The 15,718-nt window shown below is 44.6% G+C and overlaps 1 protein-coding gene across 2 annotated transcripts in view; it reads left to right on the top strand.

Moving 5' to 3' along the window:
• CPNE1 (copine 1) overlaps positions 1–15,045 on the top strand; it is a 15,296-nt gene extending 251 nt beyond the window's left edge. The window contains exons 2-15 of one of the 2 annotated variants that reach the window (XM_042835526.1): positions 102–281; positions 1,236–1,310; positions 1,518–1,589; positions 2,187–2,270; positions 2,704–2,793; positions 6,351–6,449; positions 7,653–7,739; positions 7,838–7,897; positions 8,328–8,461; positions 9,101–9,155; positions 9,234–9,285; positions 10,793–10,926; positions 12,649–12,885; positions 13,599–15,045. In XM_042835526.1, the coding sequence (XP_042691460.1) occupies positions 102–281; positions 1,236–1,310; positions 1,518–1,589; positions 2,187–2,270; positions 2,704–2,793; positions 6,351–6,449; positions 7,653–7,739; positions 7,838–7,897; positions 8,328–8,461; positions 9,101–9,155; positions 9,234–9,285; positions 10,793–10,926; positions 12,649–12,885; positions 13,599–13,715 (1,476 nt within the window). In that variant the 3' untranslated portion in view covers positions 13,716–15,045. The remainder of the gene's footprint in view (positions 1–101; positions 282–1,235; positions 1,311–1,517; positions 1,590–2,186; positions 2,271–2,703; positions 2,794–6,350; positions 6,450–7,652; positions 7,740–7,837; positions 7,898–8,327; positions 8,462–9,100; positions 9,156–9,233; positions 9,286–10,792; positions 10,927–12,648; positions 12,886–13,598) is intronic. The other variant, XM_042835527.1, reaches the window with a different exon arrangement.
• Positions 15,046–15,718: the final 673 nt, after the last annotated feature.

Here is a 15,718-nt window from a genome sequence, read left to right as displayed (position 1 = left end):
CCCGTTCCCTGCCCGTTCCCTGCCCGTTCCCTGCCCGTTCCCTGCCCTCTCCCTCGGCTTTTATCCAAGCTCTTCTTGAATTTGTCCCTGCGTCCAAGCAGTTAGATCGCACGGAAAGGATTAAGAACTGCCAAGACCCGGAATTCTCCAAGAAGCTGCTCGTCGACTATTACTTTGAGAAGGTGCAGAAGCTGAAGTTCGCTGTGTACGACATCGACAACAAGTCTGCTGAGCTCAGCGACGACGACTTCCTTGGGGCTGTGGAGTGCACGCTGGGGCAGGTGTGAGGGGTGAGGCAGGGCTGCCTTCTTATAGCCTGCAGTGTTTTAAGCTCCTCTTGCAAAACAGATGGGTGCTTGTCCCTGTTGAATATAACTGGAAGAATCATGGTGGTGAGCAGGCAGCAAAGGTTAAGAACGCGTGTGGTTTGTGAGTCCTGGAATTGTGGTGGTGGGAAGGAAACTCAAAATCATTCAGTCTGTAGCGTCCAGCCTTTGGGCTTTCCTGGGCTGCACAGAGTGGAGAGGAACCAGGCCATAATATTGTTAATTGTCCTCCCTTGTCCTGTCCCTGAGCACCACTGAGCAGAGCCTGGCTCCATTGGTTGCCTCCCACCTTATGGATATTGCTAAGCATTGACCAGATCCCCACTCCGCCTTCTCTTCCCAGAGCTCTCAGCCTTTGAAGTCATTGCTTCACGTAGGAGCACTTGTAGAACTAGCCGGAGCCTGGGAGTGAGGAAGGCCCTGGAGAGCTCTGGTAGCCTTTTGGTTTTCTTGGGGCAAAAAAATCCTCAGGCCATAAATTCAGGGAGGATTGCCTGAAAATCTGCATTCATTTCCTGAACAGGAAGTCATATTGTTAGGTAGAAGGAGAAGGATGGGGTTTGAGATTGTGAAGGATTTGGTTAAATAAATAGACATTCTGATTTTCAATGGTTGTTTGGCTGCTTGTAAGGAAAATGTCTCGGGGATCATGAGGGAAGCAGCAGCAGGAGGCTAGTGTTAAGTTTTGAGATAGATAGTGGGAATTATTTTGTGGAGAAGGAAAACTTTAAGAGTGCTTAACCATTTCAGGAGCACAAACTCGTAGCTGTCACTGTAGGAGATGGGTTTTCTGTAGCAGATTTTTAAAGATAATTCCTCCTGAAGAATAGTTCTTTGATTCTTAATAATTCTTTAATAATAATGATCTTTCTCTACCTTGCTATTATATTGTCTGTCTTTTAACCTCAGATTGTGTCCAGCTCAGTGTTTACCCGACCTCTGGAGCTGAAGGATGGGAAGCCAGCAGGAAAAGGCACCATTACGGTAAAGGAGAGCGTGTAGTAAAAAGAATTTCTCATTCTTTGGTACAAGATCTGCAACAGAGTAACATTTCTGGTTTTGTTCCTTTCTGTTTTCGAATTCAGTTTGTGTAGAGGAAGAGTGTGTATTTGTAACCATACAGAGAGGCTTTTTTCATGCAGAAAGCATACGCAGAATTCTGTATTTTCTTTTTTTTAATTTGTGGCACAGATTACAGCAGAGGAGATTAAAGATACCAGGGTTGTCAGTTTGGAAATTCAAGCCCGAAACTTGGACAAAAAGGTATTGGTTCATTTATTCTTTTTTAGTGATATTGCATGCTCGTGTGGGTCTTGACTGTGGTGAGAGTGAGTGCCTTTGGCCAGCATTCTCACTGTACTGCAGACGTTCAGCTGAGCTCTGTAATCCACGTGTAAAAAGGCTCATTGTTGTGTTGCCAGTAGTGGAGACACAATTACATGGCAGAAAGCACTGTAGCAGATAAGAGATTCAACCACCAAGTTTAGGTTCTGGATAATTATTTTGGTTTTGGAGTATTCTGTACTTTAATACATTAAATAATTGCATCGATTGAATATTGTAACTGTGCCATGAACTGGACTTTATGTAACGTTATAAAAGAAGAAAAGGTGGAAATTTAGATATGCTGCCTTGGTGTTATTTTAAGCCACAGGTGATTTACAGTAACAAAATGCTCTAAGGAAGCACAGTCTTGTAATCAGAGCTGGTATGCTGTGATGATTTGTGAAGTGCTGCAGTTTAAAAGAGGTAAGGAAATGTAGAGCTGATTTGAAGCGAGTTGTGCTGATGACCCAACTCTTCTCTCATCCGAGGATAATACTGAGGTCTGATGAAGGTCTGTTGGGATTCTGTTTGCAGGATTTCTTAGGTAAATCGGATCCATTTCTGGAGCTGTACAAGCAGAGTGATGCTGGAACGTGGCAGCTGGTGTACAGATCAGAGGTAGCATTTCTACACTGATGTGCTTCTTGTTAAGGTTGTCTGTCAGCTTAGAGTGCCTCGCTTCTGGTAATGCTGTGCTCCATGTGTGCAGTGAAACTTGTCCCCCCAGAAAGGGATTCTGCTGACTGGCAGAAAATGGTTAACTTCCTGCCTAATCAGAGTTAAGCTGAAGGGTCCAACCGTGTACTGAGGGCAGAGTGGCAGGACTCTTCTGCCTTTTAGTGGCAACAAGCTGTGAGATTGGCGTGGCTCTGCCGTTGTACCCAGCTCTGAACTACAGGCTGCTAACAGAGCTTCTCCTTGCTCATGTGAGGGTAGAAATGACTGAGGCTGTTCCATGTTCTCCCACAGATGTACAGAACCCTCATGTTATGTTTCTTAGTAACTTGCACATCACATCTCTCACGTGATGTTATGCTCTAATTTTTTTAAGGTCGTCAAGAACAACTTAAGTCCATGCTGGAGGAGGTTCAGCGTTCCCTTGCAGGCGTTCTGTGGTGGTGATCTTAATAAACCTATCAAGGTACAGCCTTCAGCAATTCAGATTTGTTTGTTGTTGTAAGTAACCCAATCTCTGACTCGTTAACTCTGAGTAATCAAGTCATCCAGTCATATTCAAAATTTTAAATTGCTTTTCTGGAATAATATGGCAGATAAGTGATTATACATTTATTAAGTGTGAAGTCTGTGCTGAAACGTTATGAGTTGTCAAATGGAGAAGTCAATGCAGAAGTGAGCAGTTCCTAATGATTTGTCACAAGAAGGATTACGAATGGTCAATGGCTATTCTGGTTAGAGTTTCAGGTTGTGGGATTTTCTGTTTAATTGTAGCTTTCTAATGCTATGTTAGCTGTGAGGCTTATACATGGGATAGACTGGAATGCATTAGGATACTGACAGAGGGCAGGTGTCTGCTTCCTCCATGCGTGAGAACGGCGAGTTGTTCCATCTTGTTTGCTTTCTGTCCCAGCAAGAATTTGATCTCGAGTTAGAACTGGAATTTCTCGTGGTCTCACAAACGAGGATTAATACACTGGTCCTGAATTATGGGGGTGGTAGCAGAACAATTCCACTTTGAATAAGTTTCTACAAAAATAATCTGATAGCAAGTTCAATTTGTGTTCTAAGCAGTGCACTGATTACATAGAAGCACTTAAAGCTTTAAATAGTTCAATGTTGAATATTATCTCCCTCTGCTTATTCAGCTCCTAAACACTTTCCGTTTGCAGAATTTTCCACCCTCATCCTGCTTGAGAAGAAATCTTGTGCTGGAAGCTTGATCTGAAAGGTTTAGCAGAAAGCAATGCATGCTGATCTTTTTATTTGTGCAGCATGGCAGATCCAAAAAACTGCTGAGTTGTTACCCTGGTTCAAGTGTGCTGGGCTTGTCAAACGTGTTCTGAGTGGTGGTCATGAGCTTTTGTGAGCAGTCTTAGATCAGAAGGAAGTTCTGTTGGTCTGCAGGTGCTAAGAGAGACGTGGCGAGGGGGTGGTCAAGAGTTGTGTGTTACCTTGTCAAATGTGACGTGAGATGGAATGGCTGAGGCATTTTGTCACGAGGCTGTATTTCCTACACTCTGAAACGCTTCTGCTTTTGCTTTAGAACCTTCTGTGCTTTGGGATTTGTTTTGCAATGATCTATTTAAAAACAGAACATAGGTCTTCGCTGTTGGTTCTTTTCACCCCCAAATCCTGAATGCGTGTGCAAGTAGTCCACTAATTTCCACAGTTTACCTGTGGGGAAGTTGGTCAGTAAGAGGCCTCCATAGTAATGGGCAGGAGCATTAGCACTAAGGAGTGGAAGGTTGCACCAGAGATCTGTTTTCCATCCAGAACGTGCTGCTTGGAACCTCTTGTTCAAGGCTTTCTAAGATTTGCATAGGAACGATCAGCTGAGGAATGATGGTGGTGCTGAGCAGAGAAGTCTTCATACTGCAGCACAAGGGAAATGTTCTTGTGGGCAGTGTCAGTTTGGGATGTCTTGTAAGTGTCAGCTGTGTCAGCCATGCAGGAGGGTTCTGCAGTGGGAAACGTGCACTAAATGTGTGTGTAAGCACATCTTTTGATCACATTAACAGTGCTAACTAACAAGTAATTGTGAAGTAGAGGGGTGTCACTGTTGTTCCATATTTAAAAACAGCTCAGGTTTGAGATGTAATATAATTCTGTGGCCGTTTCTTTAAGAAAGAAGCATACAAAAGTAGTTTCTCTCTCCTGTAATAGTTTAAATAGAAGTGGTAAATGTGAGATTTAAGAAAGAACAAAAAGCAGCACAACAGAAACAAGCCCCTTCCTGACCATGCATTTGATGGCATGTGCATAAAAGCAAATCCACTCGGTGTGAATTTTGGAAGTTTCTCTTGTAGATAAAAGGAGCCTTTTACCCACTGGAAGTGTTCCTATGAATATCTGATCGTTCAGTTGAGTAATTAATCAGTAAATGAACGCAATGCAGGATCGTGCAGTTAGCTGACCCCTGAGGTCAGACCACAATGCAGAAGGCAGTTACTGACAGCTTCAGGTGTTTGTTCCCCACTTCACAACTTGGTTCTGTTTGCAGCAGCAGCACTTTTTGGGCGGTGCACTCTGAATCTTTGTCCATTTTAGAAAACCCTTTCAAAAAGAGGTTTGTTGTAAGCTAACTCGTACTGGGAACCACTAACAGAACTGGTCATTACGTAGTTGGATTTTTGTGTGTGTGGTCAGGAGGGGACGGGGACAAGCAGAAGGGAAAGGGAAGGTGCAGACTGCTGTGTTCTTTGCAGCATGTTAGTGCCAAGGACACCCTCAGTCGCTGCATGGTGACCTGCAGTGGCCTCCTTGATGTGGTCACACATCTTCTGACTGACGCTTTAAACATGAGAATTGTTGAGAGAGGCAGAGGAGGAGCCTTGGGGACGCTTCATGGCACAGTGTGCAGAAGGGAGGGACAGAGCAGTGGTGGGTTGGGATGATGAAGAAGGGGAAGAATGGCACAGTCTCTAAAGCAATTTTGTTTTCCCCGTGAAGGACCTGAAGGATGGCACGGTGCCTCCAGTTTGGGTGGCTAGCTTTGTCTGCAGTTTGTGTGCACACTTCCCACTGATAGCAGTGGAAAATCCCAAGTGGATCAAAGGCAGCAGGTAGTTGTCCAAGAAGCCTGTCCTCAGATTTGCTGATTGAATTTGACTTCCTTATCTAGGCACTGCCTGTAGGTTCACCTTATCCATAATGCTGAGGAGAAAGCTGTCACCCTAGTTTGTACTGGGGTAACACCAGTTTCTTGGTTAATAAAAGCAAATCTGAATGGGCTTTTGAATTGGAGGAGTGTGTGAGCTTGAGCAGAGGAAAAACTGCTGTTCACAAGCTTTCTTGACTGACTGCTTCTGGAATTACTTTTGTTCTGCTGTCGTATGCATTGTGCATGTTACAAACGCTTCTTACAGTTGTTGATTTCATGGGAGCTGCTGCCAGTGCACATGGTGCTGTGTTAGCTTGAGGCCATGGTTATTGTCATATTTTTTGTTTTTAAATGCATTGCTATTTTGCATTCTCTAATTCTGAAGATCCAAGTTTACACGCTGTTTTAAACGTGGCTATTCATTGTTTGTCGTTCGATTGCTATCAGATGCAGAAAAAGGCAGATTGCAGTTTTTTTGCAGACTGACTGTTGCCAGGCAGAAGAAAGAAGTTTATTCAGAAATTAGATAAGACCTTCAGGTGCTTTTTCCCATTACTCCACTTGCATATTGTGTCCTGAATGATCTCAACTTTGTGTTTTTGGGCTGTGAAATCTGCGGCTTTATTTTGTTGATTTTTGTTTGTTTTGTTTTTGTTTCCAACTGAACTGAGGGAAGCTGTCACTTGGCACGCTCAGGTAGGTGAGTGATGGAATGTCTTCCTCGTTCTGAGATGCACGCAGCCTGTCTCCCTCTGTCAGGTTTCAGGCAGTGACATGGATGACACCACTGGATCAGAGTTGACAAGGAGACTCGCCAGCATCACCGCAGAGCTGTTGGAGGCAGGAGGGTGCGTGGTGAGCAGCCGTCATTCACCCTAACACAGTATGCTTACCCATTTTTGCTGTCTCTTTCCTTTCAGGTGCAGTGCTCTGATCATGACAGCGATGGGTCGCATGACCTGATAGGTGTTTTTGAAACTAACCTGGCTCAGCTGCAGAGGGCAGTGGACGGCTGTCCGGTGAGCTTCCTCTGTTCCTCAGTTTTGTCTGTAATTCGGTCTGTCACAAACCCCTTCTAATAAAGATGTCTGAGGGATATTCAGTTGTTGCTTCCAAAAGTCACTTTTTTCTGTATCTGACTGTTCTGTATTACTAAGCTGTTATCTGGGAAAAATGAAACCTAGCATGGGGAGGTTGCTGCTGTTTTCCTTGAGTGCTGTTACCCTTCCTGCTCCTACAGACGTCCTTCAGCCTGTTGTCTGCTGGCCGTGTGCTGTTTCTTACCAGCCATTCTGCATGCTTCTGCCTCTCCTGAATTAAGTGAAAGCAAAAGAGCTTCTTTAAAAGAGCTTTAGCAGAACAGTCCAGAGATAGGACTTGTCTCATGTAACACGTGTGCCTGAGCTGGTTGCCCTCACCAGCACTCTGGTTGCCTTTCTGGGTAGCTTTCCAGATAGTGGAATGAAATGGTGCTTCCAGCAGTCGGTCTTCTTGCTTTATCTTGGGCACCCATGTTAGGGTAATTTGAGTCACTTGCTAGTGGTGCCAGTTTCTCTCTGCCTACAGCAAAAGCTTGTACGCTCATTTTCATGGAGATGCCTCATCTGGATTCAGACCAATGAATCCATGTGCAGCACATAGCCTGGGAGTGCTAGGAGTCACCAGCCAATTTGATTTCTGTATTTGGAATCCTAAAGCTTGTGGAAGATTGTTGCCTTCTTCCCTAACCCGTGTGAAATCAGAACTACTGTTAAGTGAAACGAGACAGTGATACCAGAATACTGATCCTCTGCCACTGAGAACCTGACACCTAGGGCTCTTTGACCTCCTTCCCTCCCCCTTCTCACTTTGCCTCCTTAGCTTCTGAGTTCGTCTCCTGCCCTTAACATAAAAAGAGTGCAGTTATGTTAAGAGGAATGTTTGTATTTGTGACAAACTTCTCTGCGCTCTGTTAGGTGTTCGATGGTTCTGCAGAGAGCAGCAGTCAGGCTGTCACAGAGAGGGACTTCTTTGAAACGTTCTCTTATGCTTTGCCCAGTGATGACAGCAAAAGCATCAATTTAACTTGTCAGATAGCAGCCACAGGAGTCACAAACGCTTTTGAAATGAAGTTTCATAATACTCTGAAATTGGGATGTCTCAGACTGTTCTGTTTCAGTAGTTTGCGCTGCTGCAGATGCAGATGTTTTACAATTTGCTTATTGAGTGCTTTCTTTTTGTAGGTGGAATTTGAATGCATTCATCCTGAGAAGAAGCAAAAGAAGAAGAGCTACAAAAACTCAGGCATCGTTAGCATAAAATCCTGCAAGGTAGGAAGATGGCAGTTGTTTGTCTTGTTCTATTTTCTGATGATCAAGAAATCCTTCCTTACAGGAAGGAGGTGTAACACTGTCTGTCTGTTCTCTAGATTGAAACAGACTATTCGTTCCTGGACTATGTTATGGGAGGCTGCCAGATTAATTTTACAGTGAGTTGTTTTCCCACTTCATGTCTTGGTAGATGATAGAGCAAGGCAATGAAGTTGTGTTCAGTACAATTAATTTGCAGTGTGTGTTTTAAGGAGTAATGAAAACTGCCAAAAAGAATTGATTTTATATTTTGCTTTTTGATACCAAGTAGCAAATTTAATGGATCTTGGATTTCTCAAGCTTCTTTTGAGAAATCAGTTCTCACCCTTGGTGGAAAGGACTGCTGCTCCTCAGATGTGCATGTGCCATGGTGGGAGAAAATGTGCAGGCTTATTTGCCTGCCTCTGTTTGCAGTCATCTTTGTGTCTGGCAGGGAGGGAGCAGTGTGGGGCTGTTCTTATCCCTCTGTTTCTGATTGCTTTTGGTACTTCTCGTTTGCTTCTGATGCTGTTTCATTGACCTGCTGTTATCATCCTCCAAACTGATTAGGTGGGCATAGACTTCACTGGCTCCAATGGTGATCCCAGCTCACCAGATTCTCTTCACTACATCAGCCCAGATGGGATAAATGAGTATTTGATTGCCATCTGGAGTGTGGGAAGTGTAGTCCAGGATTATGACACGTATGTAAGAGGTTCTTAACTCTCCCAGCCCCCTCATTAAAAACGTTTCACAGTGGGTGATTGGTCAGGGCTGGTAGCTCATTCAGGAGCTGTAGTATTTGGAGGTGCTGCTGCCTTTCCTTGGGAGATCCCTTCAGGAACTGCTGCTGCTACTTGCTGCTTCTGGCATTGCCAAAAAAGGCAACGACAGTCCTTTTCAATAAAGCATGTTTGCTTTATTTGTCCATCCAGATCTGCACTTTATGGCCCTGAGTTACTCTGTAATTCTGCTTTAGCTGGTTGTAGTCCCTGCTTGCTAACAGTGCATCTCAAACATGAATTCCCTGTTAGACTTGGTGGAACGTGTTTGCCTGCTCTGTCCTTCAGCCAAGTTGTGACTGGATTGGCTTTTCTCTTGCTACTCTGAAATCTCCTGAGACTTGTGCAGAATACTGCATTCAAAGACATTGTGAGTTGTCAGTTCCATGCCTGAAATCCTTGGGTAACTGTTCACTGACCTTGGGAAAACTAGGAGGTGTGCCTGTCCTTAATGGCAGGAATGGAACCTTGGTCTACAACTGTTTCTGGGAATAAAACAGAATTAGTAAAATATTACAGGATTTCTCTTTCTCATTTCTTCTTGTTGCCCTTTCTCCCAAGGGACAAGCTGTTTCCTGCATTTGGTTTCGGAGCTCAGGTTCCTCCTAGCTGGCAGGTAAGGCCTTCACAGCCCTGTGCAGTAGCTCTTTTAATGTCTGCATTCTCTAACTGGTTGTAACATCACCGTTTCTAGGTGTCTCATGAGTTTGCTTTGAACTTCAATCCCAACAACCCTTACTGTCAAGGTGAGGATGCCTCTTTATTAATATTTCACTGAGAGGGACTGGTGTTTGAAGTGTTCATTCCTTTCATAACTGGTAAAAAAAACAACAAAAACAAAAACAACATACAACAGATGCAGTGTGAAGGCATCCAGCAACCTACGTGTACTCACCTGAATGTGAAAATCTAACCTAGCAGTCTAGGTTAAGTTTGTTAGTTAAGTTGCAGGTGGAGAGAGCTGGGACGCGTGGGGTTCTGAACACCAGGAAGCACCTCTGTACTGTGTGGGTGATAGAGCACAGAAGCACGTTGCCCAGAGAGGTTTCCAAGACCTTGGAGACCTTCAGAAGCCTTGGGCATGGGGTACTGGCTGTAGGTGGCCCTGTTGGAGAAGGGGGTTTGGGTTGAAACTCAGCCAACCTGCAGTTCTGTCAGTCTGCTGAAATTTTTGTTGCTGCTTCTGGGTTATTCCTTGTTATGTTACAGGTCTGTGTTAGTCACACCTCTACAGCTGCCATGTGCTAAGGCTGTTAGTGACAGTGGCAGCTGCTTCAGTATTATCAGTGTTCTTCTGTTGTTTTTAAAGGATTGTCTCAAGGGTTTGTTTTCCTCAAAGCCCCGTTCTTCTGTGCTAGTTACTTCAGCTGTTTTTAGTGGCTTGTCTGTAAACTAGATTAGGAACTCCTAAGCACTCTTGGCAAGCAGTGATGTGGAATTGTGCTTGAATAAAGAATTTTCCTCGTGTTTTCTATCTAGTCTAAAGCCAACAAAAAATGGAATCTGAGAATCAGTGTTAAAATGGAAGCATTTCCCTGCTCAGTTCCACATTGCCTGCCTCTCTGCCATTGGTGTTGTTGCCCTGTGGCAGTACTTGTTGCAGTAGTTTAGAAGTAAAGCACTGAAGTCTCTATGGTGGGCAATGGCAAATAAAAATGCATCACCATAAGCCAGTATGTGGGGCAATTTGAGTGAACCCGCACAAGAATTGAAACCATCAAAAATCAGACCTAGAAATTTTGGTTGGTTAAGTAGTGAGAGGAACTTGTTGCAGAGGAGGAACCTTAAGGACTCATTCTTCAGTTTGAAAATAACACAAAACATTTAAATCCAGGAGCTGTTGTCCATCTTGCACATGAGGAAAATAAGCAGCAACTGTTCCAGAGAGTTGGTGACCTTGTCTAATTAGACTACAATCATTTAAAAGAAACTGAATGACAGAGAAGAATGGACAGGATCACCAGCATGCAGCTGCTGGATTATTTGCCCCCAGCTTCCATTACTTTTATTTTGTTAGAGCCACTAAGAGTAACGTGAAGCATGTTGAACAGAGGAGAAATCTGGAAGTCTTGTCTCTGCAGATGTCCGCTGGTTTCAGCTCTGTGCTCCGGACAGTTGCTGTTATCTGCTGTTTGTTTTGTCCTTCAGGAGTTCACACCAGCATGAATGATTTCTCCTTTGCCATGCTATTTAGTAATGCTTTAAATAGTTACAGGAGAAACTGTGAGGCAGCTTGCCTTCCTTGTGTTACAGGGATCCAAGGAATAGTCGATGCCTATCGCCACGTCCTGCCTCAGATCCGACTCTATGGGCCAACCAACTTCTCTCCTATTATAAACCACGTGGCAGGGTTTGCTGCACACTCAGCACAACAGAGGACTGCTGCTGTGAGTCCACGTCCTTCCTTTGGATCTGCATCTGGGTGATGTTCTTGTTTTTCTGTTCATGGTGGGACAGAGCAGAATGGTGAAGCGATTTCTTCCTCCTTCCTCGAGGTCTCAAGTTTGGTCCTCTCTTTCCAACCTCCAGAGAGACTCCTCCTGCTCTCTTGGTTGATAAGTTGATAGGAGCCCTTACCAACACAGTATACAGGGGTGCTGTGCTGGCTTTCAGACCAACTGGACTTTGTCAGCAGCTGTGTTACCCTTACCTCTCTTGCCAGGCTCTGTCACCTGTAGAGAATGCATGCAGAATAAAGGGGCCCTGTATGTTTTATTCCAAGCAATTTTGCACTCAAGAATGTTCACAAAGAACTGAAAAATGTCAGAGGTTGGCTGTTTGTCCCACCACGTTTGCACAGAGAATCAGGATATTCAGAGGGCCGTGCTAACTAGCAGTTGGAGAGCTGGCAGATGAGCATGCTGTTGCAGAATGGCCATGCTTGCTTCTGCAGCTGCACTGCATGTCTTGGTTGTGTGCTTGCATGGCCGTGGCTGCTGTTAAAATTCAACTCCATCTCTAAAATTTAATTTGTTGTGCATAATGGCTTATTTCCTGATGTGTTTAGCTGATTCCATCTTGACTACCTAGTTGGGAGGAATTCTGATGTATGCTCTGATACTCACCTTCTGGGTTAGCTGTATCAGGATTTTGATTTTGACTTAAGTAGGAGATTATGGGGTTCTTGTTTTCTGGAAACACTCTTCTGACATTTCTGAGGGCACTGGTGGTTTTGGTTTGTTTTTTTTAGCTATCCAAACCCTTGGGGGAAACCTCTGTATTTTTATTCATATGTTGACTGTAACTGCTGCTTACAGATGAAGAGTTATTTAAGTAAAGGATATGTCAGCAATGAGTGCAATCACAGACTTGTATTAACTGGCTTTTGGAATTGGAAGTTTAATTTCCATTCTAAGTCTCTGATATATTTGTTTTCATCTTAAGTCTGTAGATAGTTGCTATAAAACAGTTCTTGCAGTTTTCATTGGGTGCTGAATCCTGGCCTCTGGGAAGGAAAGGGATTTTTAATGCTTCATCTTGCCAGTGTTTTGGCTTAGGGTATTTTTTTTTCTTCTAGAAAAGCTCCCGTGTCCTTTCCCTCCTGTGTCCCCTCAGGAGTATTTCTGTGTTGTGATATTTGCTGCTGCCATATGTTCAGATTTCTAATAGTTACCACTGATAATTAAAAACACAAAGTCACAGAATGGATTGGGTTTTAAGGGGCCTCAGAGCCCACCCAGCCCCAATCCCTGCTGTGGGCTGGTTGCCACTCACCAGGCCACTGCCCAGGGTCCCATCCAAAGACTTCTTGGAGTTAGAAATGTTTAATAATAAACTTGTTCCTTTTTTGAGAGGGTGGTGAATGAAGCAGTGTGTGCTGTGTGCACTTTGCTGACTTTGTAGTACTCTGTTCATTTGATAGTATTTTTGCTTTTTGGTGTAATTGTGCTTTATAGAGTGAATTTAAGCCTCTGTCTTTTATTGAACAGAGGAAATCTGCAGTGCACGGGGAGAGGTGGGATGCATACAGAAGAAGGAACTTTAATTTTTTTTGTTATTCACTGCACAATCTGCTTGCTTTTTTAGAGTCAGAAATTGCTCCTTTTGCCTCCAATTATGTGGGCTTTGGTGCTGAGTTCCCTAACTGAGTACTTTCTGATGTTTTTCAGCAATACTTTGTCTTGCTGATCATCACAGACGGAGAGATCACTGACCTGGACCAAACCAGGCAAGCAATCGTTAATGCCTCTAAGCTGCCGATGTCCATCATTATTGTTGGAGTTGGTGAAGCTGATTTCAAGGCAATGGAGTTTCTTGATGGGGACAACGGCGTCCTGAAGTCCCTAACAGGAGAGCCAGCTGCACGGGACATCGTTCAGTTTGTGCCTTTCCGACAGTTCAGAAATGTAAGTCGTGAACTGCAGGGGGTTCTGCTGCCCAGTAGACATGCAGTTATTACAGCAGCTGCAGTTAGCATGTGTCAGTGTAGGTATGGCTGCAGTTCCCAAACAGCTTGTTCCCAGGGAGAGCTGAGGCTGTGTTCAAATCTGTGTGCCTTCCACGGCACTCTTGCAGCTTTACCTAAAGCGTTTTCATTGTATCATTGATAACATCTCTTGGCTGTTACAGAGTTTGAGTAAAGAAGAAGCTTTCTCTCCTGGATGCAAACATTTAGGAAAGGAAATGAGATCATACTGTCTCAGTCTCTGTTGTTGAGTCCCATGAGTGCTTCCATGAGTGATTTAAGCTGAGATAAATCTTCCCTGCTACTGAAAACAGTCCTGTCATTCCCTAGCTCCTCCCTGCTTTTTCTTCTGGGACTTTTGTTCACGCATGCTGCTCACTGAAAGCCAAAATAAGACCTTGCCAGTGGCTGGGGCAGCTTCCCACCCAGATCCGGGCTGTATGGGAGCAGTGCAGGGTTGGGAACACGTGATTTTTCAGCAGCAGCACTCACCAAGGCTGACTGGAAGTGCTCCTGAGCCTGCAGTAAGAAGCTCTTGCACTCAGCCTCACATGGCTGGCAGGTGGGGTTTGCAGTCTGAATTCTTGAGGAATTCTTGCTGTGGTATTTCTTCTCCCTGCACTACCTCTGATTTATTCTTGCTGTTCCTTGCAGGCTCCCCGGGAAGCTCTTTCCCAGGTGGTTCTGGCTGAAGTGCCAAAGCAGCTGGTGTCATACTATAAACTGCAGGGCTGGCCACCTGTGAAACTGCCAGAAATAAAGAAGATATAGATTGCAGCCTCGCTCCGGCCATGTGCATCACTGGGGTGAGGAGAGCTGTCTGCTCTCACATTCTTCCCTGGGGCCTCAGGACTGTACCGGTCGCACTAACTCTTACCACTTGTACTCTGTATCTTTGGTATTTCCTGTTCCTAACTGGAAGAAATGTAAATATGAAAAAAGAAAACCCAAACCATTGGCAGTTCTTGTCAAAAAAAAACAACTTTGTTGGTTTTCCACCTTGCAATGGTGACACATCGTAGCACTGCTCATCACTTGGCATGACCCACCTGCTGCTTGGGCTCAGAGTGGGCACCTGCATGGGAATGCTCACACAGCACTGCTTCCAGTGTTAGGGCAAACATGGTTATTGTAAAGCTACTTGCCATGTATTTGTTCCTTGGTAGCTCTGTTCTTCTGTCTGCATCTGCCTTGCAAGTGGGGACAAGTGCTGGTTGGTACCTTATGGTAACTGTTGAGTCAGGGCCTGAACCACTGAGCACCTGAGGAAGGGATCTGATCAGCCCTGGGAGCACAGATGAAGGCAATTCAGCTGTGGGACCAGCAGGGGTGGAGCCTGGCTGCACCTCTTAGACCTCATTTGAGGGCTGACTGCCCCTGGGTTCCCCAGCAGGGAGATCCCTCCCTCATGCAGTTTTCCCCTGTGAGCCTAGATGTTCAGAGACAGGCGAGCACTTTCCTTTGTGCTTTGTAACACCTTTCCATCCTGCTGGTCCTTTTGTCACTGCATCTCCTGTATTGCCATTTCACTGTGTTCATCCTTCTGATTGCTACAGTGCCAAAGTCTCTTGGTTGGATGCCTGAGTCAATTCCTGCTGTGCCTTCATAAAGTCTCATGTATTTTTATATGTAGACGTTTATTTTTAAGTTTCTGCTACCATACTTAATAGTTGTTGTATTTTTATTACCACATTTTTCTATTAGCAGAATGCAATACTGTGATGGCCTTTTGCTCGGAGCCATTGTTGCAATTTAAGAGTGCTGCACTTTGCTTATTTGTGGGCGGGGGGTTAATGAGGTATGTGACTTCCAGAAGCCAGTAATTGGAAACGTTGGAATTCAGATGCTTTGACTGATTTCCCTGGAGTCCCAGTGGTATACAGTGAAGAAGTAACTGTCTGTGGAGCTGTGAGGAGGCAGTTCCTTGTCCTCAGAAGTGTGAAGCGTGTATTACTGCATGGGTTGGGGTTGTAAGTAGACAGCTGATAGCAAAGCGTGATGTCTTTGAGACCACAGGTATTTCATTTCAAAATAAAGGAACTTGCACTACAAGTTGTCATAGCTTTGAGTTGCATAAATAAATCATCTGCTTTGATTTACAGACATGTGTGACTTCTGTTTCCTTTCTGGGCTTTTTCTTTGTTTCAGCAATGTGGTTTATGGGAGATTTTTGCTACAGCTTAGGCTGAGCGCGAGCAACAGAGCAGAGCGAGGTGTCTGTCAGCATTAGTTTGTAACCTGTTAATCACTAAGACTGAATGTGTATCCTGCAGCCCTGTCTGCAGTGAGATGAGCTGTTTGTTCACTGCAATTAGGAAAGAATTTGTCCATTGTACTGGATACACCAGGAAGCTGTGAGAAGAAACTGGAAGATGCCCGGTGACTCAGCCTGTGCAACGGATTGGTTGCAAACCTGTGTGTAAGCAGACAGGGTGTAAGTCCACAAGCTCAGCTGGGCTTAATCGTGTCCCCAAATGCAGCTTGAGCTTGAAGGGTAGTGGATCTAGAATCACTAATGAACCAAAAAGGACCAGTTAGTTTTGCCTCCAAATGTTTTACCATGATTCTACAGGCGGCAGCAGCAGCTTCCCCCCTCTAGAGAAAGCTGGACTCCCACCTTACTCAGTCCATCACCTGGCCTGCAGTGCCCCGTCTTCTTGCACTTAAAAGAAACCAAGTGAGCCCTGTTGTTGGGTGGCTGTGTAAACAAAAAAGTGTTACAAGCGTGGAAGAAGGAGAGCTCAGAGCTGCAACTTGGCACAAGCTGTGCTGTG

The sequence above is a fragment of the Centrocercus urophasianus genome, unplaced genomic scaffold, assembly GCF_019232065.1.
Source record: "Centrocercus urophasianus isolate 14NV4802_14NV808 unplaced genomic scaffold, USGS_Curo_1.0 seq_53, whole genome shotgun sequence".
Lineage (NCBI taxonomy): Eukaryota > Metazoa > Chordata > Aves > Galliformes > Phasianidae > Centrocercus > Centrocercus urophasianus.
Note: the sequence above shows the minus strand (reverse complement) of the source record. Positions and strands in the feature narration are given on the sequence as shown.